We start from the raw sequence: 27,610 nt of genomic DNA, 5'->3' as shown, positions 1-27,610 counted from the left end.
AATACGGTCCCTAACTGAACTCGCTACGGAATACGGTCCCTAACTGAACTCGTTAAGGAATACGGTCCCTAACTGAACTCGTTAAGGAATACGGTCCCTAACTGAACTCGTTAAGGAATACGGTCCCTAACTGAACTCGCTACGGAATACGGTCCCTAACTGAACTCGTTAAGGAATACGGTCCCTAACTGAACTCGCTACGGAATACGGTCCCTAACTGAACTCGTTAAGGAATACGGTCCCTAACTGAACTCGTTAAGGAATACGGTCCCTAACTGAACTCGCTACGGAATACGGTCCCTAACTGAACTCGTTAAGGAATACGGTCCCTAACTGAACTCGTTAAGGAATACGGTCCCTAACTGAACTCGTTAAGGAATACGGTCCCTAACTGAACTCGTTAAGGAATACGGTCCCTAACTGAACTCGTTAAGGAATACGGTCCCTAACTGAACTCGTTAAGGAATACGGTCCCTAACTGAACTCGTTTAGGAATACGGTCCCTAACTGAACTCGTTAAGGAATACGGTCCCTAACTGAACTCGTTTAGGAATACGGTCCCTAACTGAACTCGTTAAGGAATACGGTCCCTAACTGAACTCGTTTAGGAATACGGTCTTCCAAGATCAAGCACCTCCCCGATTAAGAAGCATAATGAAACAATAAAGAAGTAAAGCTAAAGTGCGGCTTTTATTGTATTTTTTATTGATTTTAACTGTTTTTCAATTGTATTTCAGTGTTTTTATATTATTTAAAATTTGTGTTATTTTCAGTGTATAAGTGTCAAAAACAGCCCCATTATTTTACATTAGGGACCATGGAACGCATTAACAGGTTTCCCAAACATCCTTATGGGAAAAAATACCTCAAACTCAACTCAACGTGTTTAAAACCTGATGCCTCTCCCAGAACAAACATTAATGTGTTTATATTTATTCATGTGTGTGTTTAGTCATTTCCATTATGAGTAAGCTTAATGAGTAATGCTGGTACACTACTAGATCAGATGAGTAATGTTGTGGCGTATTTAAAGCCAGCGCTCGCTGTGTGTTTCTGCCTCAGACCTTTATGTACTATTTACTCCAGCGCTCTAATGAATAGGAAGCAAGCTGTTAAAAAAAGCCACACAGACGCTTCATATGTCAAAAAAACAAACCTCATTTGAGCTAGAAAAGTCCTACAGCGCTAAGTACACATGAGGCATGTCCACATTGGGTACAGCTCCCAATGACACCATCGTACACGCTGAATTAAACTTCAGCCAGCGCATTCAGAGCATCAACACGCATCTTCTAATCTAGTTCTCCCAGTCTCGACAACTCATGCAATAAACTGGAAGCCGCTCATTACCCAATCACGTCATGTGTACAAATGGACCGGATGTAATGTACAGTCATTCAGCTCAGACGCCATTACAGGGAACACACTCGACTTTATCCGACCGGGTCATTCTGCTCAGAGGAAAATTAAACCCGCACCGGTTTCTGCACCAGCATGTTTATTTGGGTCACAAACAAGTCGAAACTCGACACTGTGTGACCAAATCTGGATGAGAACGGAGACTTTCATTCTCATCCAAATGTCACATCATTCGCAAAAAGAACATCTAAACGTGAGCAACGGACACCTGTTGCTAAGAGACAGTCGGATGTACGATTGTTTCCCGAATATAAAGTAGCATTTATTTACAGGAGTGATCACACGCGACGAGCATTCTGACCCCATTTCCTGTACTGAAAAGATCACGTACAACGTGCCGATAATGGAGATTTAATTAATGATGCAGTCATATTTGTTTGTTTATACCCAGGATTTAGGATTTTAGCATCATGTTTCACACTTTGGTCCCATTCATTACAGGTTACCCATGATTCATCAGTTCAATTTGAATGTCAAAAACCTTCCTAGCCAATTTTGTACCTCCAATTCACCTCACTTACACATTTTTGTACTATGGGAGGAAACTGGAGCTGATACAACCAATGAAGCTGCACATCCACCGACCAGGCATAACATTATGACCGGTGAAGTGAATAACACTGATTATATCTTCATCAGGCACCTGTTAGTGGGGGGGGATATATTAGGCAGCAAGTGAACATTTTATCCTCAAAGTTGATGTTAGAAGCAGGAAAAATGGGCCAAAAAAAGGGCCAAGTTGTGATGGCTGGACGACTGGGTCAGAGCATCTCCAAAACTGCAGCTCTTGTGGGGTGTTCCCGGTCTGCAGTGGTCAGTATTCATCAAAAGTGGTCCAAGGAAGGAACAGTGGTAAAACGGCGACAGGGTCGTGGGCGGCCAAGGCTCATTGATGCACGTGGGGAGCGAAGGCTGGCCCGTGTGGTCCGATCCAACAGACGAGCTCCTGTAGCTCAAACTGCTGAAGAAGTTCACGCTGGTTCTGATAGAAAGGTGTCAGAATACACAGAGCATCACAGTGTGGAACCAACATAATATTAGGAAGTTGGTCATAATGTTATGCCTAATCGGTGATCATTGTATATTTTTATCTGTAAATCACTGTTTCTTTAGAGAGAATGAAAAGGTTTTGAGCCCTGATGTTCTTTTTTGGGGTCCCTGAGACTCCAGAGCCTCTCTAACAGCTCACAAAATATTTGTAAGCTTTGTCAGCTTGTAAGCCGGATAATTCCTGACGTTTCCTAATTTTATGGAAACTGCAAATAAAATAAACAATATTTTAATATTTAAATCGTGTTCCGAACCCCCGCGCTAGTTTATACGCTTCTGTTTGGGGTCTCAGAGACACCAGAGCTTGAATACATGATTAAAGACAGCAGATTTTCATATGTATGAGGGTACACCTGAGTCACACACACACACAAGCCTCAACAAATTCAGGGGTCTCTGGGGCCCCAAAGTACAAGGCACTAAAGTCAATGTCAACAGAACACAAGGGTTAAACTGATATCTGTAGTAATGAAGTGTATAATCAATACTGTGTAGGCTTCTCAGATAACGTACTTCACTCCAGCTGTACAACACATGCAGTGTTTCTTAATTTCCTCTGACACGACCTTACAGGTGGTACTTGAAGTTTTTGGTGGTACAAGTTGGAATACTGATATGTAGCAGCGCTTAAAAAAAGCCATTTTCACGCTCTCACCAGTTTGAGGAGCCAACAGAGCCGATTCTCCTTCATCCGTACTTATTCATCTTGCAGACAGCCATGAAAATAGAACCGACGCAAATAACAGCCAGATTAGACATTCACAAACATGATTAATGGCTCCCAGACAGTCGGTGTGTGCAGAATACTAAAACGTGTACGCAACAAGCACCGGCACACCTGCATGCTAATGCGCATGTGTGTTGTCAGATGACCTGGACCTCTATTAACCTTTTAAAATTTAACCTGAAACACTGAGGGAGTCAAACAGCAGCAAGAGGTTTGGTAGATTCATCCCAAAGTGTACCAAACACTCTACTCCTATCGACACCTTTCTCAAAATCAACAGAATTATACACCGGTGAGGCATAACATTATGACCACTAATATTGTGTTGGTCCCCCTTTTGCTGCCAAAACAGCCCTGCAACTGTGATGCTCTGTGTAATCTGACACCTTTCTATCAGAACCAGCATTAACTTCTTCAGCAATCGGAGTTGAATCGGACCACACGGGACAGCCTTCGCTCCCCACGTGCATCAATGAGCCTTGGTCGCCCATGAACCTGTCGTCGGTTTACCGCTGTTCCTTCCTCGGACCACTTTTGATAGATACTGACCACTGCAGACCGGGAACACCCCACAAGAGCTGCAGTTTTGGAGAAGCCCATTTTTCCTGCTTCTAACATCAACTTTGAGGATCAAATGTTGACTTGCTGCCTAATATATCCCCCCCACTAACAGGTGCCGTGATGAAGAGACAATCAGTGTTATTTGTGTCACTTCACCTGTCAGTGCTCATAATGTTATGCCTCGTTGGCGTACACGGATTGGCTTTCTAACCACACAATAGCATGGAATCAAACATTATAAGAATATAACATTATAGGCAGATAGAAACCACTGATTAAGTAAAATATACAGATAACAATCCAGTCTGTCCCCAAGCACGTCAGGGACTCTTCATACAGGAAGCACAATGCATGTTCTACAAGCCGGACAAGGTCTCTGGACTAACTGTAATAGCTGTGAACCTATTCCTGCAATTGTAATCCTATCAGTGTGTTGCGTTCTACTCCTTTCACCTTTGGGAGATGTTTCACTCTGATCTAACTAGTCAAACATCTACTAGCTCAAAATGAAGGTGACAAATGCAAGCAAAACATTTCTTGGAACTGCAATAGCTGCAGTCAGCAATGTAAGCCCATATTAACCCTTATTATAGTGTGTATAAGTATAATATAGATAGTCATTCAACATCCTAACTCACAGTGTAGATAGCCACAGGACTCACGACCTGATAAATGATCATTATTAATACATCTAGAATGCTGTCCAAGATTTATGAACTAAAATATTGAACTATACTGAAACATAAGTATTAAAAAGGACTGGCGGCGGCACGGTGGCTCAGTGGGTAGCACTGTCGCCTCACAGCAAGAAGGTCCTGGGTTCGATCCCCAGGTGGGGCGGTCCGGGTCCTTTCTGTGTGGAGTTAACATGTTGTCCCTGTGTGTGTGTGTGTGGGTTTCCTCCGGGAGCTCCGGTTTCTTCCCACAGTCCAAAGACATGCAGTCAGGTTAACTGGAGATACTAAATTGTCCAGGACTGCGTTTGACATGAAACTTGTGAAACGAATAACTAACGTTTCAGTCATGAATGTAACCAAAGTGTGTAAAACATGATGTTAAAATCCTAATAAATAATTAAATAAAAGGACTGGCTCACAAGACGGAGTAGAAACCAACAAGGATGACTACAGTGACATTAATAAACGAAAAATACATACATACACTTTCAAGAGCAAACTGAGGCGTTATAGAGGAGCCTGTAACAGGTTTTACATTTACAGCATTTAGAGAACAAGGCTCTTGCTCAGGTGCTTAACAGTGGCAACTTTTCTATGGAGGGGCTTGAACCGGTAACCTTCTGATTACTAGTCCAGCACCTACAGCAATCTACCGACTCCAATCTACAACAGTTCATACCAGCAAAGCAGATTAATTTTCCAGTGCTGCTCTGAAATGGAGCAGCCAAAATGGCCTTCACCATCAGTAACATTAATAAAGGCTAATTACAGGAGGGGCGTTATAAATGGATCAGGAGAGCGATGGTGGTAATAAGTCCCTGGGGGCTGTGAACCTTCATGAGGCTAAAGAAGACAAGCCTAGTGATCCAACTCATCCACACCTACACACTCATTCATTTACAATCAGACTTCATCATATGTACACCGATCAGCCATAACATTAAAACCACCTCCTTGTTTCAACACTCACTGTCCATTTTATCAGCTCCACTTACCATATAGAAACACTTTGTAGTTCTACAATTACTGACTGTAGTCCATCAGTTTATCTTCATGCTTTGTTAGCCTGCTTTCACTCTGTTCTTCAATGGTCAGGACCCCCACAGGACCACCACAGAGCAGGTATTATTTAGGAGGTGGATCATTCTCAGCACTGCAGTGACACTGACATGGTGGTGGTGTGTTAGTGTGTGTTATGCTGGTATGAGTGGATCAGACACAGCAGCGCTGCTGGAGTTTTTAAACACCTCACTGTCATTGCTGGACTGAGAACAGTCCACCAACCAAAAATATCCAGCCAACAGCGCCCCATGGGCAGCGTCCTGTGACCACTGATGAAGGTCTAGAAGATGACCGACTCAAACAGCAGCAATAGATGAGCGATCGTCTCTGACTTTACATCTACAAGGTGGACCAACTAGGTAGGACTGTCTAATAGAGTGGACAGTGAGTGGACACGGTTTTAAAAAAATAACTCTGCTGCTCTGCTGCTGTGTCTGATCCACTCATACCAGCACAACACACACTAACACATCACCACCATGTCAGTGTCACTGCAGTGCTGAGAATCATCCACCACCTAAATAATACCTGCTCTGTGGTGGTCCTGTGGGGGTCCTGACCATACCATAAAAAAGTATGTAGAGAAACAGATGGACTACAGTCAGTAATTGTAGAACTACAAAGTGCTTCTATATGGTAAGTGGAGCTGATAAAACGGACAGTGAGTGTAGAAACAAGGAGGTGGTTTTAATGTTATGGCTGATCAGTGTATTTACAGTATACAGGAGTATTTTTTTGTTTGTTTGCTTATGTAACATATGGTCTCGTTATGTCACAAGACGAATCTGACGTCATTCCACCATATGGTTTGTGCTGGCAGCTTTAATGAGAGGCAAAATGCCATTTTGTACTAATGCCATCAGTACATACCAACACGTCCACCAGCGCAGCAGGACCTCTGGAACTCTTAATGGTTACACAGGAACATGGTGCCCAGTATTAAAGCACACACACACACACACACACACACACACACACACACACACAAGGTGAGTGTGACCTCGGGACTGGACTCTGGATCACTAGTGTTGGTGTGAGTGAAGATGTGTGTAAAGATACTAATGCTAATTAATGACATATGTGGCACGGGTGGCACGTTGGCTCGGTGGGTAGCACTGTCACCAGACAATGAGCTGACTGGACATATGATTTAAGCATACGGTCTAAGTATATACACACAGGTCTAAGCGTATACACACAGGTCTAAGCGTATACACACAGGTCTAAGCATATACACCTGTTCTAAGTGTATACACACTGGTCTAAGCGTATACACACAGGTCTAAGTGTATACACACAGGTCTAAGCATATACACCTGTTCTAAGTGTATACACACTGGTCTAAGCGTATACACACAGGTCTAAGTGTATACACACTGGTCTAAGCGTATACACACAGGTCTAAGCGTATACACACAGGTCTAAGCATATACACCTGTTCTAAGTGTATACACACTGGTCTAAGCGTATACACACAGGTCTAAGCATATACACCTGTTCTAAGTGTATACACACTGGTCTAAGCGTATACACACAGGTCTAAGTGTATACACACAGGTCTAAGCATATACACCTGTTCTAAGTGTATACACACTGGTCTAAGCGTATACACACAGGTCTAAGTGTATACACACAGGTCTAAGTGTATACACACAGGTCTAAGCATATACACCTGTTCTAAGCATACACACACAGGTCTAAGTGTATACACACAGGTCTAAGCGTATACACACAGGTCTAAGCGTATACACACAGGTCTAAGCATATACACACAGGTCTAAGCGTATACACACAGGTCTAAGCATATACACCTGTTCTAAGTGTATACACACTGGTCTAAGCGTATACACACAGGTCTAAGCGTATACACACAGGTCTAAGCATATACACCTGTTCTAAGTGTATACACACTGGTCTAAGCGTATACACACAGGTCTAAGTGTATACACACAGGTCTAAGCATATACACCTGTTCTAAGCATACACACACACAGGTCTAAGTGTATACACACTGGTCTAAGCGTATACACACAGGTCTAAGCGTATACACACAGGTCTAAGCATATACACCTGTTCTAAGTGTATACACACTGGTCTAAGCGTATACACACAGGTCTAAGTGTATACACACAGGTCTAAGCATATACACCTGTTCTAAGTGTATACACACTGGTCTAAGCGTATACACACAGGTCTAAGTGTATACACTTGTTCTAAGCATACACACACAGGTCTAAGCGTATACACACAGGTCTAAGCATATACACACAGGTCTAAGCATATACACCTGTTCTAAGTGTATACACACTGGTCTAAGCGTATACACACAGGTCTAAGCGTATACACACAGGTCTAAGCGTATACACACTGGTCTTACCATATATACACACACACACACACACACACACACCAGTCCTGCTAGTCGTACAACTGGTCACGTCAGAGGACGGAGGGGCCGAATGGTGTATCATCTCATTGCTGGTGCAACACAGGCCCCTACTGTCTGATTAAGATGCCAGCACACACACACACACACACACACACACACGTGTGTTTTAGCCCTATAAATCAGTCCGCTGCTGGCTGGTAAAAAGAAGAACCCTATTAAGGGAGGCGTGCTAGTCGGTCATTCTCAGACCAGCTTGGATGTCATGCATGAGGCGAAGGTTACCAGTGCAATGGGGGTTGGTATAGGGGATTGGATATGTCTAAATTTGATTAAGAAAGTCAAAACAACCATGCAGGGAAGTGAGAAAGCAAGGAGTAACAGGTTGACCATGGAACAGAGATCAAGGTAGTATGTGTGTGTGTCTTTGTGTGTGTGTGTGTTGGGGAAGGGGGGGTGTCAAGGGCAGTAAAGTTCTTTACCTTCCACTGTATTTGAGTGGTTGTCTGGAGTGAAGCATGAATGGAGACAAGAGCAGACATAAGCCATGACCATGAGCAATGGTACAAACACACACACACATGTACACACACATGTACACACACACACACACAGAAGACACAACTTTCTTTCTATAATCAATAAACATAAATGTCTATGTTATGTGTGTGTGTGTGTTATGTGTGGTAGGGTTCGAGACAACTGTGAGTACCCTGCGTAAACAGTGGACCAATGAAATCAATAGAATCAACAGAGTAAAACATCATCAATGCCAGGGTGGTGTGTGTGTGTGTGTGTGTGTGTGTGTGTGTGTGTGTGTGCTGCAGTGCCACGGTCCGAATGGACCTGGCACCACTGAGTCTATTAGCTTCCTTTCAGTCAGGTACTAGTATGCTCTCTCTCTCTCTCTCTCTCTCACACACACACACACACACAGAGAACAATAAGTACTAGAACTTTAGAACAGAGTGCACTATAAGTTCTAGAATCAAATATCCATAATTAAAAAGCTTGACACAATAAATGCTGCTCTGATTCCTGCCAGCTAAAGTTTAAATCTTAATAGAAAGCACCAGTACGTACATCCGGTCCCAATTCTTCCCCAAATTGAATAACATCATCCCCAACTTCAACTCCATCCCAGACCCCGACAAACTGCCCCACCTACTGGGGGAGCACAGAGAGAGCTGCACACTAGCAGCACTCTATACACACACCTGCCACCAGGTGAGGGACAGTGGGTGACCATGTCTCACACACACACACACACACACACACACACACACACACACAACAAACATTTTTGACTACCTCATTATTGTAAATGTCACCTTTTTTATTGTTAATATTTGCACTGTTTTTATTATTATTTTATTCTATTTTATATTTTTGCTGTAACTGTTTTGTATATTTTTGTTCTTATTGTTATTTTTATTATTTATCTGTAACTGAGCTTTGGCAATACGAATGTCCTTATTTGTCATGCAATAAAGCTTCTTTTGAGTTTTGAGTTTTGAGTTTGAGTGTGTGTGTGTGTGTGTGTAAAAAGGATCTCCAAATAGCAGTGTAGCAGACTGTCAGACTTTTCTATTTATTTCCATTTTCCACTCATGTTCACGTTCAGCTGTAATGACTGAGATGTTTAAGTCGTTTGCTGTCACTTTCGAGCTTCATTTTATTCAAGCGTTTTATTATTTGATCCCCGAGAATTCTAAAAAGCTCCTTCAGCTGCTTGTTGTGTGAAATCTTCCTGCACGGCAGGTTTAATTTGACCGAGAATACAAACGCTTAAAATCTGAGCTTTTCATTTAATGTTCATGTTTTATCAGCACTGTATCCTGGTCAAGGTTGTGAAGGGGTCCGGTCTTCCAGGAATCGGTGGGTGCAATGCACTAACACACCCCAGAAGGAAACCCCCGCCCCTGCCCCCCCAAGAGTCTGACGCCTGACTGACTGATAGCACTGAATGGGATTCGAAACCAGGATCCCAGCAGTAATGGACTAGCATGATTTACTGCTGTGCCACCCAAGTGCCCTCACCCTTAAATATATACTTGTATATATATATATTTATACTAATACGCTCAACCAAGAACATTTATTTATATTTAAAACTATAAGTTAAAATGCATTCAGTTGCCCTGCGATGGACTGGCGCCCCGTCCAGGGTGTTACTGTGTGCCTTGCGTCCATTGAAAAGCTAGGATAGGCTCCAGCATCCAAGTATCCAATTATTTTACAGAAACACTGTCCGGTGTGTCTGGTACCTTTAAATTGTTGTTTTTTAAGCAGCTGCCTCCAAATTTTTGTATCAGTTCTGGATATTACCAAAGGTTTGTGTTTAGTGATTTAACATTTTTCCTTCGTGGAGGGTTCAAGTGTCTCACGATTACTGGTTGATCTGCACTATGAGGCGTCCTAGCAGTCCTACGGCAATTCAGTTAGCAATCGCTTAGTCACAATGTCCAAGATGTTTAAGTGTAAAGCACCTAAAAACACGACTCGGGTAACTGAGTTTGGAAAACTAACAATCAATTCTGTGACTGCAGGAGGGGGTCAAAAGACGGACGAGAATTTTCATCTTTGAGGCCGTTGCTGGATGTTCTAGGTTTACATTCAACCATAAAGGTAGCTGTGCTGTGTATCGTAGCTTCGATTTACTCTATCATTCAGTGCTATAGCCATGTGTTATAATCTCAACTGATATGGTAGCTATCAATAAATGAAGAGTGCACCACGTACCAAGTGTAGATGCTTCCGGACAGGTGTACTGATCAACACAACAAAGAAATTTGACCACAGAAACAGGTCCTGTTGACATCTGTTTGAATTGATATGGCAACCCTACTGGTCATCAGAGATGTGGAACAACATGACGGTCAGATTAAACATCTGTATAACGAGGCAAAAATGCAGGCGTAAAAGATTGACCCCTGTGGTTCATGAGATCCTGGGGCTGTGTTAGATTGTTTGTGGGCATTTTGCTCTCATGGTTTGGATCCACTTGTCTTCTTAGACTAAAGAGTCCTAAAACCTATTGAGCTGCCTTGCTGCCTACTGCCTACCTGATCAGCTGCCTCTGTAGAGAGGATTCTAATATATAGATATGGAACTCATAAAGCAGATTATTTAGACGCTCTACTTATACAGAGATTACAGTTTTTGCTTACTAAGCTAACACAGTTAGCCTCAGGCCATTCAAACCAGGCTGCGGCGGCACAACCCGCTACCATGCCAGCTAACGTCTCCCTCCGTGTAACTGTCCCTGACAGGCCTGAATTTACAAACAAACTCCACTTGTATATAATTCTACCTTTATACTAATTAAAATCAACGAGAATTTGTCTACATTTGAAAGGAACTCCGTTGGTTGCTCCGTACTATATTCATCCACCATGTTTGTAGTTCTTTGTGAGAAAAGTCGTGCCGCACTGAATGCTGGGATTGCCTTCAGCGCTGAAGAGGCGTCGGACGCTCCCTCGTAATTCGGTCAGATCATCACTCAGAATTAAGGCGCCTCAAGAGGAGCATTTTAAGGGATCTAAGAATTTAGACACGCCCTCTTCTCTCTAGCGAGAGATCACTAGGATTTTAGACAGACCCCTGATCCCTCTTATGGAACATTTATGAATATTATGAGTCGAATGGTAACCCAGTTGAGCACCTTTGGGATATTTGGGTATATCTTATGGAGGCGTGGTGTTCCACCCCCTCTAGTACATTATAATGTGTCACAGGTCTAACGTACAGCATATTTTGGATAAACAAACACTACACGTTGGTTGTTGTGCTGTCAAATCAACTTTTGCTCACCAAAAACCAATAAGCAACAGAAATAAGAATCTGGCACTCACCTTTGACCCTTTCTCCTCGATTGAGCTGGATTTCTCCCTCCCCCTGGGGCGTGTAGGGCTTCACCACGATGAAGGTGCGTCCCGGCACGGCGCTGTAGAGTTTCCGTTTGGGCCCCCGGGCGCTGGCGAGCGCGTGCGAGGGCCCCGACGGCGGAGGGCTCACATCCCGCTGCACCGTCCCAGGGCTGTAAACAAAAACATAAGTTACCGTGGTGATGCCGGGCAGCTGGTAGCCGAATCCGGTGGTCACTGACATGGTCCGGTGAATGGCGAGCAGGCGTGTGTGAGCGCACACACACACACATGCAGGTGAGCGAGCACACACTCGGCGTGCGCCGCGTTACGAGTCCTCTAGTCCTGGACCGGCCAGGCCGTCATGTGAACGTGGCTTGCTGATCTCCCGCTCTTTTTCCTCCACCACCGTCTCCTCCGGTCGTCCTCTCCTCCTCCCTCGCTCCTCTCCTCCCTCTCCCTGACGCCCGTTAGCAGCTGCCTGTCGCGCGGCGTGCCGAGAGCTCGGGCGAGCTGGGCACGTCCGCTCCCCGCGGCTCTCGCTGGCACACACGCGCACACACTGACGTGGCGGCGCTCTCTCGCCGTGCCTGAGCTCTCGCACTCCAGCGCACACACTTTCTCTCTGCTCATTCTAACTCGCGCGCTGAGCGTCTGTGATGACAACGCGCCGGCGCTGGGGGGTCTGCATTGATTAGCGCGGGGAGTGTGACTTACCTAACCCCTCCTAAAACGCCAGCCATGCAAACTCTCTCTCTCACACACACACACACACACAAACACGACACACGCACAGCCGCCGCTGCCGTTATCAACACCCCGCCCCTCCTACCCCCTCAGACTTCATACCCTCCCCATCTCTACTCTTCCCTGCAATTTTTCCTCATCTCTCCTTCCTTCCACAGCTTTCTAGCTGCTTGCCCTCTTTCCCTTTCTCCCCGTCCCTCATTCTCTCCACATCCCTCCCTCCCACGCTCCCTCAGAACGACAGCTCCTGAATGTTAATGCAGCTGCGGACCGACTAGCCGCTGCCCCACGTCCGCCTCATTCATCTCGCGCCCGTCCCGCTCGCCCATTCATCAAGTGAGCGCACACATGCGCACACGACACTTTCCTTCATTCAGCTACAGTAACACCGACCGAGCAGCAACCTGCACGTCATTCCGAAATGCGCCTTCAGGAGCGCGCGTGAGCACCCCCCTCCCCAAACCCCCGATTTCTGAATTTTTAATACAATGTGCAGCTGTGACGTTCGCCTCTTCCTCACCCTCCGTCTTCCAAATTTTTTTTATTGTATTTTATTTTGGCATCGAGCTGCCGGTCGGTGTGCTGGCTTTGACTTTTTGAGCACCTTGACCGGTTCATACGTCTTTTCTGGACTATAAAGCCCGACTCATTTTTAATTTACTTCACCATGATGTACAGTACAAGCACTCGTTTTCCATCTCGCCTTCCTCTCCTTCACCACTCCGGACTCTGAGCTTGGAGACGGCTTTCTTATTACCGCGAGGATGCAAAAAGCCGACACACAGCGCTGTGCAAACAACACGACACGACGAGGGAAAGCAAGGAAACAGAAGATGAGTGAGAGGATCAAAAGACAGGAGGATGAGAGGGCATAGAAATAAATAGAGGGAAAAAGTAGACTGACACGAGGGGGGGGGGTTGTCACGCTTCCCTCCCATTCCACATCGATCAGTCAGAAGCCGCCAGTCCATAATGAACAGCGCCGAAAACGTCCCATTTCACACAGCTCAGCCCTCATGCACATGTTCCTCACGTTCCTCAGGTTCCTCACGTTCCTCAAGTTCAGGACCAGCTCAAAGCAGCTGCAGTTTTATCCAAGGGTTCTGAACTTTTGCTCCGGAGTCCATTTGGACCCTGAGTCCGGTTCATTTCGCTCTGCATAAATCAGACTGAAGCGCGCTTTCGCCATGCCAAGTGTGGAAGCTATCCACTTCCAACGAAGGCCATCCTCCCACAGACCAAAGACGTGACTGTGTTTGATATTAAAAACATAAATCTTGATGAATCTTGTGTAACCAGTAACTACCATTTCTGTCATGAATGGAACCAAAGTGTGTAAAACATGACGTTAAAATCCTAATAAATAAATACATTAAATAAACGATTGGCTAACCTTTCCAGTCTGGCAGCTGGAACAGCTGGAATGTTTGTTTGTTTGTTTATTAGGATTTTAATGTCATGTTTTACACTTTGGTTACATTCATGACAGGAACGGTAGTTACTCATTACACAAGATTCATCAGTTCACAAGGTTATATCAAACACAGTCATGGACAATTTTGTATCTTCAATTCACCTCACTTGCACGTCTTTGGACTCTGGGAGGAAACCGGAGCTCCTGGAGGAAACCCACACAGACACGGGGAGAACATGCAAACTCCACACAGAAAGGACCCGGACCGCCCCACCTAAGGAATGAACCCAGGACCTTCTGGAACAGCTGGAATAAACTCAGGACAGCGTGTCAAGCCATTAAAGGCTAAGACACATCATCCCTTCATTTACACATAAAAGCTATTTGGAGCAACAAAGCCACATCAGTAAAACACACATTACCATGTTAGTACTATGTTAATTATGCTAGCTCACAACTGCTGAGATCCAGGTTTGAATCTCAGTAGTGCTACCAACCACCCTGACGTCTATACAGACACTATTGGTTATGTGTGAGGAAAGTATCCCGCCCTTGTGCCCAGTGCTTTTCGGTGAAACCAGACCCGCCGTGACCCTGTCCAGCCATGTTAGTGTCATTGCAGTGGTGACACTGGTCCATCACCCAAACATTCTGAGCACTGACAGGTGAAGTGAATAACATTGATGATCTCTTCATCACGGCACCTGTTAGTGGGGGGGGATATATTACCCAGCAAGTGAACATTTTATCCTCAAAGTTGATGTTAGAAGCAGGAAAAATGTGCGAGCGTGAGGATCTGAGGGCCAAATCATGATAACTAGACGACTGGGTCAGAGCATCTCCAAAACTGCAGCTCTTGTGGGGTGTTCCCGGTCTGCAGTGGTCAGTATCTATCAAAAGTGGTCCAAGGAAGGAACAGTGGTAAACCGGCGACAGGGTCATGGGCGCCCAAGGCTCACTGATGCACCGTGTGGTCCGATCCAACAGACGAGCTACTGTAGCTCAAATTGCTGCAGAGGTTAATGCTGGTTCTGATAGAAAGGTGTCAGAATACACAGAGCAGCACAGTTTGTTGTGTATGGGGCAGCAAAAGGGGGACCAACACAATATTAGGAAGGTGGTCATAATGTTATGCCTCATCGGTGTATTTTATTATAGACAACACAGTCATGCAGAAGGTAGAGTGGGTGCTACATAGCAACGTGATTTCTATGGACCTGGGTTCTATTCTCACACTTCAGACCAGGATAAAGTGGTCAATAAAAATACAGTACTCTGACAGTATGAGCAATTGAGGGTTAAGGACTTTGCTCAAGGGCCCAACAGTGGCACCCTGTCAGTGTTGGGGCTTGAACCAGCAACCTTCTGATTACTAGTCCAGTACCACTACAACTGCCCACATGTACTAATCTAGTTTGCACTTTTAATAACCAACTCCAGGCCTCGAGTCCTAAAGCTCGTTTCTAAATCTCTCCACAGGACTCGACCTCGCCTGAGCTACAACAGCCCTCCAGCTCCAAGTGGATGAGCCACGAAATCTGCCTTCATCCCCCGAAGTCTCTCATCCATCCATCACTCTTAATCCCAGACTTCCCTGTCTGTCTGTCTGTCTGTCTTACTCAATCAACAGATGAAATAAACCAGTGCATCAAACGTAAACATGACCCAGTGTGATTTATAACTTAATTCTGTCCAGCTAGACTTAGTTTCCAACAGAAAACTCCCCGAACGTCCCAATATGGAACACGACCACAATCAACAGAGAGTCAGAAGTTTTCTGGTCCTGGTCACAGCTGCTGAGGAGAGCAGATGGATGGACCGGCTGATCCAATAGAGAAGCAGCTCTCGGCTAAAGCTCCCAGCTGCTCTACGTTCCACAGTAAATCCCCGTTAGCTTCAGCCGGAACTGTTCCTGGTTCTTCAGAGGACTCTGGGTCCTGCTGAGAACTTTTCTTTCACTGCTGATAAAGAAATGTTGTGTACTGTCTTTGATGTGTGTGTGTGTGTGTGTGTGTGTGTGTGTGTGTGTGTCACACTGGGAAACTTAAATACAATGTCAGTATATTCAGAATTGAGCTGTCTCGGTTCTGGTACATTCTGCTCTCAGTACACATCATACTTCAGCACTGTCACTTGGCCAAAGTAAGTGTGTGTGTGTGTGTGTGTGTGTGTGTGTGTGTGTTTTCTTTCCTTAAGTCATATGTCCAAGCTTCTGCTTTCTTAACCCTCAGCTCACACACTTTAATGTTGTAGTAAACACACATTCTCTCTAGATCACACACTCTGGTCCTCACAATCCCGGGTCCTCTTATACACTTTATCTCACACACTCCGGTCCTCACATTTACTCCAGATCTCACACACTCAGGTCCTCACATTCCCTCCAGATCAAACACTCAGATCCTCACAATTCCGCGTCCTCTTATACACTTTATCTCACACACTCCGGTCCTCACATGTATTTCAGATCACACACTCAGGTCCTCACATTCCCTCCAGATCAAACACTCAGATCCTCACAATTACTCCAGATCTCACACACTCAGGTCCTCACATTTACTCCAGATCTCACACACTCAGATCCTCACAATTACTCCAGATCTCACACACTCAGGTCCTCACATTTACTCCAGATCTCACACACTCAGGTCCTCACATTTACTCCAGATCTCACACACTCAGGTCCTCACATTTACTCCAGATCTCACACACTCAGGTCCTCACATTTACTCCAGATCTCACACACTCAGGTCCTCACATTTACTCCAGGTCACACACTCAGGTCCTCACAATCACTCCAAATCACACACTCAGGTTCTCACATTTACTCCAGATCACACACTCAGGTCCTCACAATCACTCCAAATCACACACTCAGGTCCTCACATTTACTTCAGATCACACACTCAGGTCCTCACAATCACTCCAAATCACACACTCAGGTTCTCACATTCACTCCAATTCACACACTCTGGTCCTCATAATCCCGGGTCTTTTTGTACATTGTAACTCACACACTCAGGTCCTCACATTCACTCCAGATCACACACTCAGGTCCTCACATTCACTCCAAATCACACACTCAGGTCCTCACATTCACTCCAAATCACACACTCAGGTCCTCACAATCCCAGGTTCTCTTGCACACTTTAGCTTGTACACTTTAGCTCACACACTCCAGTCCTCACAATCCCGGTTCCTCTTGCACACTTTAGCTCATACACTCCGGTCCTCACAATCCTGGTTCCTCTTGCACACTTTAGCTTGTACACTTTAGCTCATACACTCCGGTCCTCACAATCCCGGTTACTACTGCACATTCCTACACTCCGGTCCTCACAATCCCAGATCTTTTTGTACATTTTAGCTCATACATTCGGGTCCATGGGTACAACATATACTCTACTCATGTACTCACTTCCTCTGGTAAATTTAAATGTACCTCAGTGTGAAATGGGGGAAGCTTATACGTTCTTAATCAGGTCCTTGAACTCTCAAATCTGGTGAACAACACTCGTACACTCTTAGAACTTCTTACATTTACTTCAGTTTGCACCTTCAGGTCCTCATATTCACTCCAGCTTACACATTTAGGTCCTTACAGTTCCGTATTCTCCAGTACACTCTAGTTCACCTGATATGATTTTATACACAAGTGTTTACATACTTCAGTCCTCCAGTACTGATAACGTTTACATTTAGGTCTTCTGGTACAGCCCAAGTGTACGTTTTGTAAAATGTTAAACAGAACATTGTTAGAATATTACTAGAGCAATATTACTTTAGTACAACTGCATTTTCTCTTTCTTTGTGTATCCTTCTAGGATTCCCACTACTATTGCTTACTTTTGACTGATGTAAATAATGGACACTTGTCAGTTTCTGAAACCAAAATGATAAGGAACTGCATTTTTCATGGCCTACATAAATCCCACCCAGAACAAGGATCGTTCATGAGACAGGGCGTTGTGGATGGAATAAGCGTAGTTGGAGGACATTGAAGATTATACTGCCGTGCTAAACAGCCCTCGGTCTTCAAGAGCCAATAGAAAGCCAGCTCCTGCCTATCTGTCCTGTTTCCTGCTGTCTGTGTTTGTCCATTGGTGGAGGAGTGACCCGCGTCCCTGCAATATCCTGAGGGTGGAATCCATCATGGAAGCTTTCAGACTGAACGGGCGCTCCACGAGACTGACACCTCATTTACCTGGCCTGCACAAACAAAATGGATTTCCTTTTACACATCCATAAATCACTTCATACTCTCTCTTTCTCTCTCTTTCTCTCTTTCTCTGAGGAGTTCGAGAACTGGGAGTGTAATGAAACCGCAGAAATGAAGAGAGGCCTCGGTGTGGCCCTTAATGTGGCCCTTATGTGCTCGGCAGAGGAACTGTAACAGTAATGTAACATAACAGTAGACGGCCACTTCATTTGGAGATGCGTATCATGGACGGAGAGTCACGCACAAATCTCAGTGCTGATGCATCAATCAGCCAGCAGAGGCCGTAATTCCAGCAGTTTAAAGGAAGCTCCTTCGGCCCTCCCACCATTCGGACGAGCCAATCATTGTCCGTGTTTGCCGTCCGGTCTGCCGGTAGTAGAGCTGAGATTTGCTGGAGTTTTTTAGTTATTTTTATACTACAGTACTTTTTTCTCACATCTTTAATGTATTACTATGTCCCTGTGCTGATAATAGAATTTGTGTATAAACAACTACAAACAAGAATATTTAAATACATTGTACATTGATTATCCCTTGTGCACTTCACATACCTGTACCTACTAACAAATTATTCATTCAATTATTTATTCATTGTCTGTTTTACCGGCGGCATTGTGGCTCGGTGAGTAGCACTGTTGCCTCACCGCAAGAAGATCCTAGGTTTGATCCCCAGGCGGAGTGGTCCGGGTTCTTTCTGTGTGGAGTTTGCATGTTCTCCCCGTGTCTGCGTGGGTTTTCTCTGCGAGCTCCGGTTTCCTCCCACAGTCCAAAAACATGCAGTCAGGTTAATTGGGTGAGTGTGTGTCTGCCCTGCGATGGACTGGCGCCCCATCCAGGGTGTTATTGTGTGCCTTGCGCCCATTGAAAAGCTGGGATAGGCTCCAGCACCCCCCTGCGACCCTGATTGGATAAGCAGTTAAGTGAATGAGTAAGTGTCTTTTACCATCGCTTTATCCTGTTCACATTCAGGGTTGTGGTGGGTCTGATTCACTGACCAAAAGTCAGGAAACACCTCGGTCAGGATGCCAGTCAGTCACGGGGCACACACGCACACAATTTTAGGTAGATCAGTTAACCTGACTGCATGATTTTGGACTTGCAAGGAATCCGGAGCATCTGGAGGAAACCCATATGGACACCAGATAGGGAATGAAACCCAGGCCCTTCGTGCTGTGAGGTGAAAGCGCTACCTATTGAGCCACCATGCTGAACTGTTACTTATATACAGTATGTAATATACTGTTGTGATTTATATAGAAAGCAGATGAAGCACAGTAAATGTTAAGTTTAACTCTCCACATGGTGTAAAATGATGTTTTTTCTTACACTCAGTCAACAGCTTGTGTTTCTTTAGTATTTTTTCTCTGAAATGGCTTTAGTGGTTAACAATGACATTTTGTTAAAAGCTCTGACATTTCCCACTACTGGGAATACAAACACCATTTAAAAAAAAAAGACATTGTGTAAAACACAACAACAACAAGAATCTGTGATTTGTAAATTCTCCTAAACCTTTAATGAACTAACAAAGCTTCATTAAAAAAGATTATATATACACACACACTGATCAGCTGTAACATTAAAACCACCTCCTTGTTTCTGCACACACTGTCTATTTTATCAGCTCCACTTACCATATAAAAGCACTTTGTAGTTCTACAATTACTGACTGTAGTCCATCTGTTTCTCCACATACTTTTTTAGCCTGCTTTCGCCCTGTTCCTCAATGGTCAGGACCCCCACAGGACCACCACAGAGCAGGTATTATTTAGGTGTTGGATCATTCTCAGCACTGCAGTGACACTGACATGGTGGTGGGTGTGGGGGTCCTGACCATTGAAGAACAGGGTGAAAGGGGGCTAACAAAGCATGTAGAGAAATAGATGGACTACAGTCAGTAATTGTAGAGCTACAAAGTGCTTCTATATGGTAAGTGGAGCTAATAAAATGGACAGTGAGTGTAGAAACAAGGAGGTGGTTTTAATGTTATTGCTGGTTCAAGCCCCACTACTGCCAGGTTGTCACTGTTGGACCCTTGAGCAAGGCTGTTAACCTTTAATTGCTTAGACAATGTACAGTATACTGTCACAGTACTGTATGTCTCTTTGGATAAAAGCATCAGCTAAATGCAGAAAGTGTAATTCTATAAAATAAATACATTATTTTTTTATTCTGTTCAGGTTTTCTTCTTTAAACATTCTTTGACCATATAGTAAAATTGCCGGCCGATCCTGCTGACCTTTTTTTAAGTTTGGAATCGTTTGTAAAATGGACTGAGTCACAGCTTTACGCCCAAGCCTGAGCCAGAAGTGAGTGGACAGGATGACAATGCCATTAATTACACACTCCCCTGGTGTCCACAGTTAGCTTGGAGGAGGGACAGGTGGACACAGCCAGCGCCGGGCAAATGACCAGAATGAGAGTGAGATTATACGCCGCGCTATTTCATATGGGTCCAACAGGACTAACCTCAGAGACAGAAGCCGCTCCGTCCATCACGTTCATTAAACCAACACACACAGACCTGCATGACCTGCTTCCGGCCATGACGGCTCTGAGGGGACGTGATATCAGCCCATACTGACAGATGGACAAGTAGGACAGAACGCAGTGAACACACCCCTCAGGACGTCGCCGTGTTTAGGTACGTGTGGGAAGACGGTGTGAGACGGGCTGTTAAACGCTTCTCACAGTACCTACGACGACAGGCTAACAAAAACAGCTACACAACGTCAGAGCCCGTCAGCGTGATCCAGGCATGAATAAAACCACACAGCGGCGCAGACCACAGACGTCCACGCGACTGATTTATCACGACTCTCTCGATTCGGATTGAATTTCAGGCCGTTTCATTTCACTCATGCTGAAATAACAAATGTTTATGAAGAGAAACGCCCGATCCTTTCTCCAACCACATCAATCTCCCTAACTGTACCCGCGCAATAAACACAAACATGCGACTGTGGATGATACTGCAACAAAATTCAATAATGCGCTCGAGCTCTTCGTCATATATTTAACCCACATTCTGTAGTGTGGAGAGCGAAGCTTCCACCATAGAACAGATAAAGAATAAAGCCTCAGCGGCATCGCCAATTCCCCCATTCTAACACAGAGTTCCCTCGCATTTTGATGTCCATTACATTTACATTTTCGACATTTAGCAGATGCTTTTATCCAAAGAGACTTACAGTACTGTGACAGTATATTGTCTAAGCAATTGAGGATTAAGGGCCTTGCTCAAGGGCCCAACAGCGGCAACCTGGCAGTGGTGAGGCTTGAACCGGCGACCTTTTGATTACTAGTCCTGTACCTAAACCACTAGGCTACAGCTGCCCTATGACTGTTCCACTACAATTTCTGTGCCAGCCAGCAGTACATTTCTACAGAAACCTGCGGACTACCAGCCCTGTTTAACGCATGTGCAGTTGTGGGCCAATTCTTTTCACCAGTCAGCGATGCATTCTCACAGAGAGTCGCAGACTTGCAGCCCTGTTTAACACATGTGCAGTCGCCAGTCAATTATTTTAACCAGTCAGCAGTGCAGTCCTACAGAGAGTCACAGACTAGCAGTTCCTTCTAACGCTGTGTTAGATCAGTGAACTATGAAGCTCAAGTACACGCTGGGTGATTTTTAATACCATGATTACTGACCGATGACTGATTAGTTTATTAAACTGTTCTCTCTGTCCACTGCGAGACTCCTTTGCTCTGATACAAACACTAAAATAATAAAATTGCACATTATAATGTAATAAGTAGAGAGAAGCACACAGATAATGCAGGAAACCTTTAAAGCCACAGAGGACAAAGGTTAACGTAATTAAAAACAAATCAATACAGATAAAAATAAACCACATAGGTTAATGTGGGACAAAAATCCATTAATAATCATACTTATATGCCAACACAGATTAAACTACCAACTGTATGTGTGTGGGGGAAAATTAGTGACCTGCACAGAGCCCTGACCTTCATACTAATGCTCATGGGCCACATACTTGTGTTCCTATACTATATGTATATAAATCTATTATGGGCTCAGTGACAACCCATCCAAAAAATCCATCCATCCATCCATCCATTTCTGCTGCTTCCCTATTTAGGGGTCACTAAATTAGATTCTTCAGGTCCGCATTCCAGACTTGGCACAGTTTTTATGCCGGATGCCCGTACTGACACAATCTGCGTATTTAATCTTGGGACTTGGGAGCAGCACTGAGAGTACACTGACAAGTGCACCTCCCAATAACTAGGTCGGTCAGGCTGATAAAGGAGGAGGGCGGCACGGTGGCTAAGTGGGTAGCACTGTCGCCTCACAGCAAGAAGGTCCTGGGTTCGATCCCCAGGTGGGGCGGTCTCGGTCCTTTCTGTGTGGAGTTTGCATGTTCTCCCCGTGTCTGCATGGATTTCCTCCGGGTGCTCCGGTTTCCTCCCACAGTCCCAAAACATGCAGTCGGGTTAACTGGAGACACTGAATTGCCCTATAGGTGAATGTGTGTGTGTATGTGTGTGTGTCTGCCCTGCGACGGACTGGCGACACATCCAGGGTGTTACTGTGTGCCTTGCACCCATTGAAAAGCTGGGATAGGCTCCAGCATCACCCGCCCACCCCCTGATTGGATAAGCGGTTAAGTAAGTGAGTGAGTGAGTGATACAGGAGGAGTTGGAGGCATCATAGCCTAGCCATTGGTAGGTACACTTGTCGGTGCACTCCCAAATAGTAGTGCCAGTCCCAAAGCCATCAGGAAGGAAGGGTATCAAGTGTAAAGTGCCAGATCAGGTACGCAAACCAAAATGACCTGCTGTGGTGATCTGCTAAATACGGGAGCAGCCTAAATAAATAAAACACATAATAATAAGCATGTTTTCACGTGATTTCCAGTTTTGTTTGTATGCTTAAATTATGTCACTTAGATTCTAACACATTAATTACACACGTTTTTTGCCTGGTCCACAGAAACATGAAAACAAACCAGCATAAAAGTCTTGAAGAAGCAAATCAGCAGACATGAAAGTTTCCTCAAACGATGCTTTCAGAAAGGACTTACTTTACACAGATATACATTAATGCAAATTACAAGGTGAAGCCAGCGCAGTAAGAGCAAGTGTACATCCTTAACATGCGCTTTTATGTGACAGAGAAGGTTATAAACATCAATACTTATGAGCGTGATGTAGTTTGAGCTTCAAAAACATCAGTATTCAAACCCGAGGCTGTGAAACTGAATCTGAATGATAAATCCTACATCACTACAGTACAATCACTTCATATCACAAAGATAATTAAACTAATAAAGACGTCAGTCGTTCTGCAGCGTCTCAGACGTGTAGCGTCCACGTGTGTGCGCTTGGTGCTCACCTGAGACGACCACGGGCGTGACCGTGCGTGAATGTGGGGTGCCTGCGCAGGGGGGGAGCGTCGGGTTCCTCGCTGACCCGGTGTAACGAGGGCGAGCGCGAGTGGGATGAGCGGGAGCTGCCGGTGCTCTGGAGGCTGCCGTCGGCCGCCGCCTCTCCTCCCGGCGGTGCCAGGGGGGGCAGGCTGCGCAGAGAGGGCACAGGTGAGTGAGGGGTGCCCGCCTCGGCCCCGTTCAGGTTGTTGTCCGAGGTGGAGCGAAGCAGGGAGCGTGATGAGGTCAGAGTGCTGCCTCCTGTGATCACACGCCGCCGGTTTGTGTAGGAGGGTGTTTCTCTGAAAGGCACTGAGACGCACACACACACACACAGCTCAGAAAAGAGGAATAATAGTAGTGTATATCACACTATGTTCACTCATTACAGTAAAGTAACACAAACAAACAAGTTTGTATTAAGGGCGGCATGGTGGTGCAGTGGGTCTGGATTCGATTTCTCAGCCAGGCAGCCAGGGGGAGACGCTAACAACTGCCTTAAGTGTGTGTGTGTGTGTGTGTGTGTGAGCGGCACGGTGGCTAAGTGGGTAGCACTGTCGCCTCACAGCAAGAAGGTCCTGGGTTTGATCCTCCAGCGGATCAGTCCGGGTCCTTTCTGTGTGGAGTTTGCACGTTCTCCCCGTGTCTGCGTGGGTTTCACCCGGGAGCTCCGGTTTCCTCCCACAGTCCAAAAACATGCAGTCAGGTTAATTAAAGACACTGAATTGCCCTATAGGTGAATGTGTGTGTGTGTGTGTGTCTGCCCTGCGATGGACTGGCACCTCGTCCAGGGTGTTACTGTGTGCCTTGTGCCCATTGAAAAGCCGGAATAGGCTCCAAACGATCCTGATTGAATAAGCAGTTAAGAAAGTGAGTGAGTGTGTGTGTGCCCTGAGTTAGACTGGTGACCTGTCCAGGATGGTACCTGCCTGTCACTCAATAAATCAAAACCACCGCAACCTTGACCAGGTTAAATGGAGGTAAGACGCAACAAAGAATGAATGAATGAATTAACAAGAATGAATGAATGACCAAAAGGCCTCATCAGGCCTCCAAGTTGTGATGACTTGACGACTGGGTCAGAGCATCTCCAACACTGCAGCTCTTGTGGGGTGTTCCCGGTCTGCAGTGGTCAGCATTTATCAAAAGTGGTCCAAGGAAGGAAGGAACAGTGGAAAATTGGCAACAGGGCCAAGGTGCGGAGAGAAGGCTGGCCCGTGTGGCCCGATCCAACAGACGAGCAACTGTAGCTCAAACTGCTGAAGAAGGGGGACCAACACAATATTAGGAAGGTGGTCATAATATTATGCCTAACTGATGTAATTTGTTATTCATAAACTAACTGATAGACTGTCTCACCATAGCTGGATCGATTGTACAATACGATCTATTTCACGCTGTTCCACTTTAGATTGATCTGATCTAAAACTGCCGTCCCGTGAATGACCGTATTCGACGTATTGACACAAAATGTAAATGTGACCTGTACAAAAATGCTGAGCAGGTCCAGATGACCTCGCTTTTAAATCACGATGGTGTAAGCAAAAAGTCTTCGAGTGGCTTTTTAAAAAGGCACGGGGGCAGGAGCCTCGGTCACAGACAGCTGAACTGGCTGGTGTTTAATGTTTAATGACATGAAGTGTGGCGTTCGGTGTGAAGCTACTCCAGTGGTCACGACCTCAAACAACAGGTTTAAATGAAAAGAAACATGGATTGTAAGCCAAGCTTGTTTGTCTCTTTAAACAAAATAGGCACAAATTCCCAAGTTCGGGGGTGGGGTGGGGCGGATTTGGTGCCTTATAACACTTTTTTACCTTTTAATTAATGGCTTATGTTCCCTGGTCTTGCATTTTGTAAGTATCTGACACCTTTTTGTGTAGCAAAACCCGAAAAACAGCACTTTGTGTACGTTATCAAGCTTCTTTAATAGACATTTGTTCCTGTATACAATCTATTACCTTCGGCTTATCAAAATAAACCAAAACGTTCAAGCCCCATCACTGCTAGGTTTCCACTGTTGGGCCCTAAACCCTTAATTGCTTGAACTATATAACAATTGTAAATCGCTCCACATAAAAGCGTTTGCTGAAAGCCGTAAACGTGAACAAATTCACTGAAGATTCAGCGTACTCACCAATGTCTGATGCTTTGTGAACTTTTATTATTTCTGCCAGGTCAAAATTTCCAGCTATGATAGCCACCTGCAATAAGAGAACAGAGAATCAGACTCATGTCTGGTTTTCAAGTGAATAATGGCAGTCTGTTTTTATTTACACTTTCCCTACTGTCCCGACTTCTTTTGATGTTCTCAGTTTATGTTTTTTGTTTGGTTTGTTTAGAAGCCACTACTGGAAGTGGATAGTGAGGATCCCTGACAGGTCTTCCAAAACTAATCAGGTTACGTCTGTAATAACACAGAACAAACTCTGTCACTGATGGATGAAAAGCACATTCAGCGTGTAAGAGACGGAAGCTGAGCCTGATGAACCTGAACATCACAAATAAAGACCTTGTTCATGACTTTTATGTCATTAAAATCAGTATCTGACCACGTCCATAGAGGAGAAGTATTGGGCAACAGTAATCTGACCTAAAATTGAGCAATAATAATAATAATAGAATAAGAATAAACTCTTTATTGTCATTATACTGAGGTATGATGAAATTCCGTCTGGTGTCTCTCCTATAGAGGTCCTGATTACAAGCAGCATTAATAACAGCAGCATAAAGTCAAACTGTGCAACACAAATCTAATTTACATCAGAATGTACAAAACTATTTTCATATTTTCATATTTACAAACAGATGTGTGTTCTGAATTTTAATAAACAAGTAGATGCTCGATTTAGAGTAGCATCTGGTAACGGTGACTAAAAGCTTAATATATGTACATGGTATATTCTTTCATGATCCATCATGTGGTGTGTGTGTGTGTGTGTGTGTGTGTACAGTATTTCTTTATTTATTTATTTTTAGCTCTTGAGTTAAGCAGAGAGGCATGATAGAGGTCACGGCTCTGTGAAAAAAGCTGCTCCTCAGTCTGTTGGTTCAGATTTTATGTCTCAATTACGTATTTTGTATTTTATGGGCCAATTAAGTCTTTTCTGGTTAATGTGAAACCCAGAAATGTTGCTGTAGATTCGGTTTGCTTTTGATTTGGTAAAAAGCTGGCAAAGATGCCAATTTGCTTCACCATTCCTGTTTTCACTGGTCAGTTCATCTTTAACTACCTTAAAAAAGTTTCTCTTGTGACTGTAAAGTTATGCTGGACCAATTTTGTTGATTGTATTGCCTTTTGCTAAATGAAGTCAATGGATTGAATAGGTTCACACAGCAATACTGTGATGAATTCTCTGCTTAAGTATGATTTTTTTTAAATTAAGTTTTTCATTTAAAATTTATATTTAAAACAGAAAATACACCTTGTTCTAAGATTTATTGTTCTACTTTTTGCCATCTGTGACTAATAAAAGGGCATTTCCTAAACCTTTTGTCTAAATGACCCTAACAGGAATAAGGAATGTGAATAAATTCATGCCATTTAGATAATTTTAATTATTAATGTACTAAATATAAATAAATGTGTTACTATAAATGTGTTATCTTATCTTAAATATTACTAATTAATTTGACAATAATCTAGCTAAATATCAAAAATAAAGCGTGCATATAAGGGAGATGTTTTGCCTGTGCGTTTATTACTGCATGAGATTAAATTGAATAAGATTAATAACTATTTCTTATTTATAATCAATATCAAGGTAGCAAAAATAAAATAATAAATGAAATTTAATAAATAAAATATATAAAAAATAACCCTGTCTTCTCACCTGGAAGGCAGTTTGGTTGTTGTAGTTTTTTATCTCTTTCTTTGCTCCTCTGAACAGCAAGACACGTGCACAGCTATCCTAGAGAAGAAAAAAACAGAGAGAGAGACAGAGACAGACAGAGAGAGAGACAGAGAGAGAGAGAGATGCTATTATAGCAGTGCTTTAATGTCATCGTGAGTCTCTCTGTGGCTGAATGTGAAAGTAGGAATTAAAAGGCCAGAAAATAGCAGCTAACGTCTCATTATAGAGCCTCGAGTTC

General features: G+C 44.2%; 1 protein-coding gene across 5 annotated transcripts in view; it reads right to left on the bottom strand.

The window, feature by feature from the left end:
• shank3a (SH3 and multiple ankyrin repeat domains 3a) overlaps nt 1-27,610 on the bottom strand; it is a 244,008-nt gene that overhangs the window by 78,211 nt on the left and 138,187 nt on the right. For all 5 annotated transcript variants that reach the window (XR_010013991.1, XM_063004289.1, XM_063004290.1 and 2 more), the window contains 4 exons: nt 27,352-27,429; nt 25,656-25,722; nt 23,491-23,833; nt 11,737-11,921 (listed from right to left, as the gene is read on the bottom strand). Coding sequence is in view for 4 of the 5 variants with exons in the window: in XM_063004289.1 (XP_062860359.1) it covers nt 11,737-11,921; nt 23,491-23,833; nt 25,656-25,722; nt 27,352-27,429 (673 nt within the window). In the remaining variant the exon portion in view is untranslated. The remainder of the gene's footprint in view (nt 1-11,736; nt 11,922-23,490; nt 23,834-25,655; nt 25,723-27,351; nt 27,430-27,610) is intronic.

Source organism: Trichomycterus rosablanca, chromosome 11, assembly GCF_030014385.1.
Source record: "Trichomycterus rosablanca isolate fTriRos1 chromosome 11, fTriRos1.hap1, whole genome shotgun sequence".
Lineage (NCBI taxonomy): Eukaryota > Metazoa > Chordata > Actinopteri > Siluriformes > Trichomycteridae > Trichomycterus > Trichomycterus rosablanca.
The sequence above is the reverse complement of the archived record's forward strand: the minus strand, read 5'-3'. Positions and strand labels throughout refer to the sequence as shown.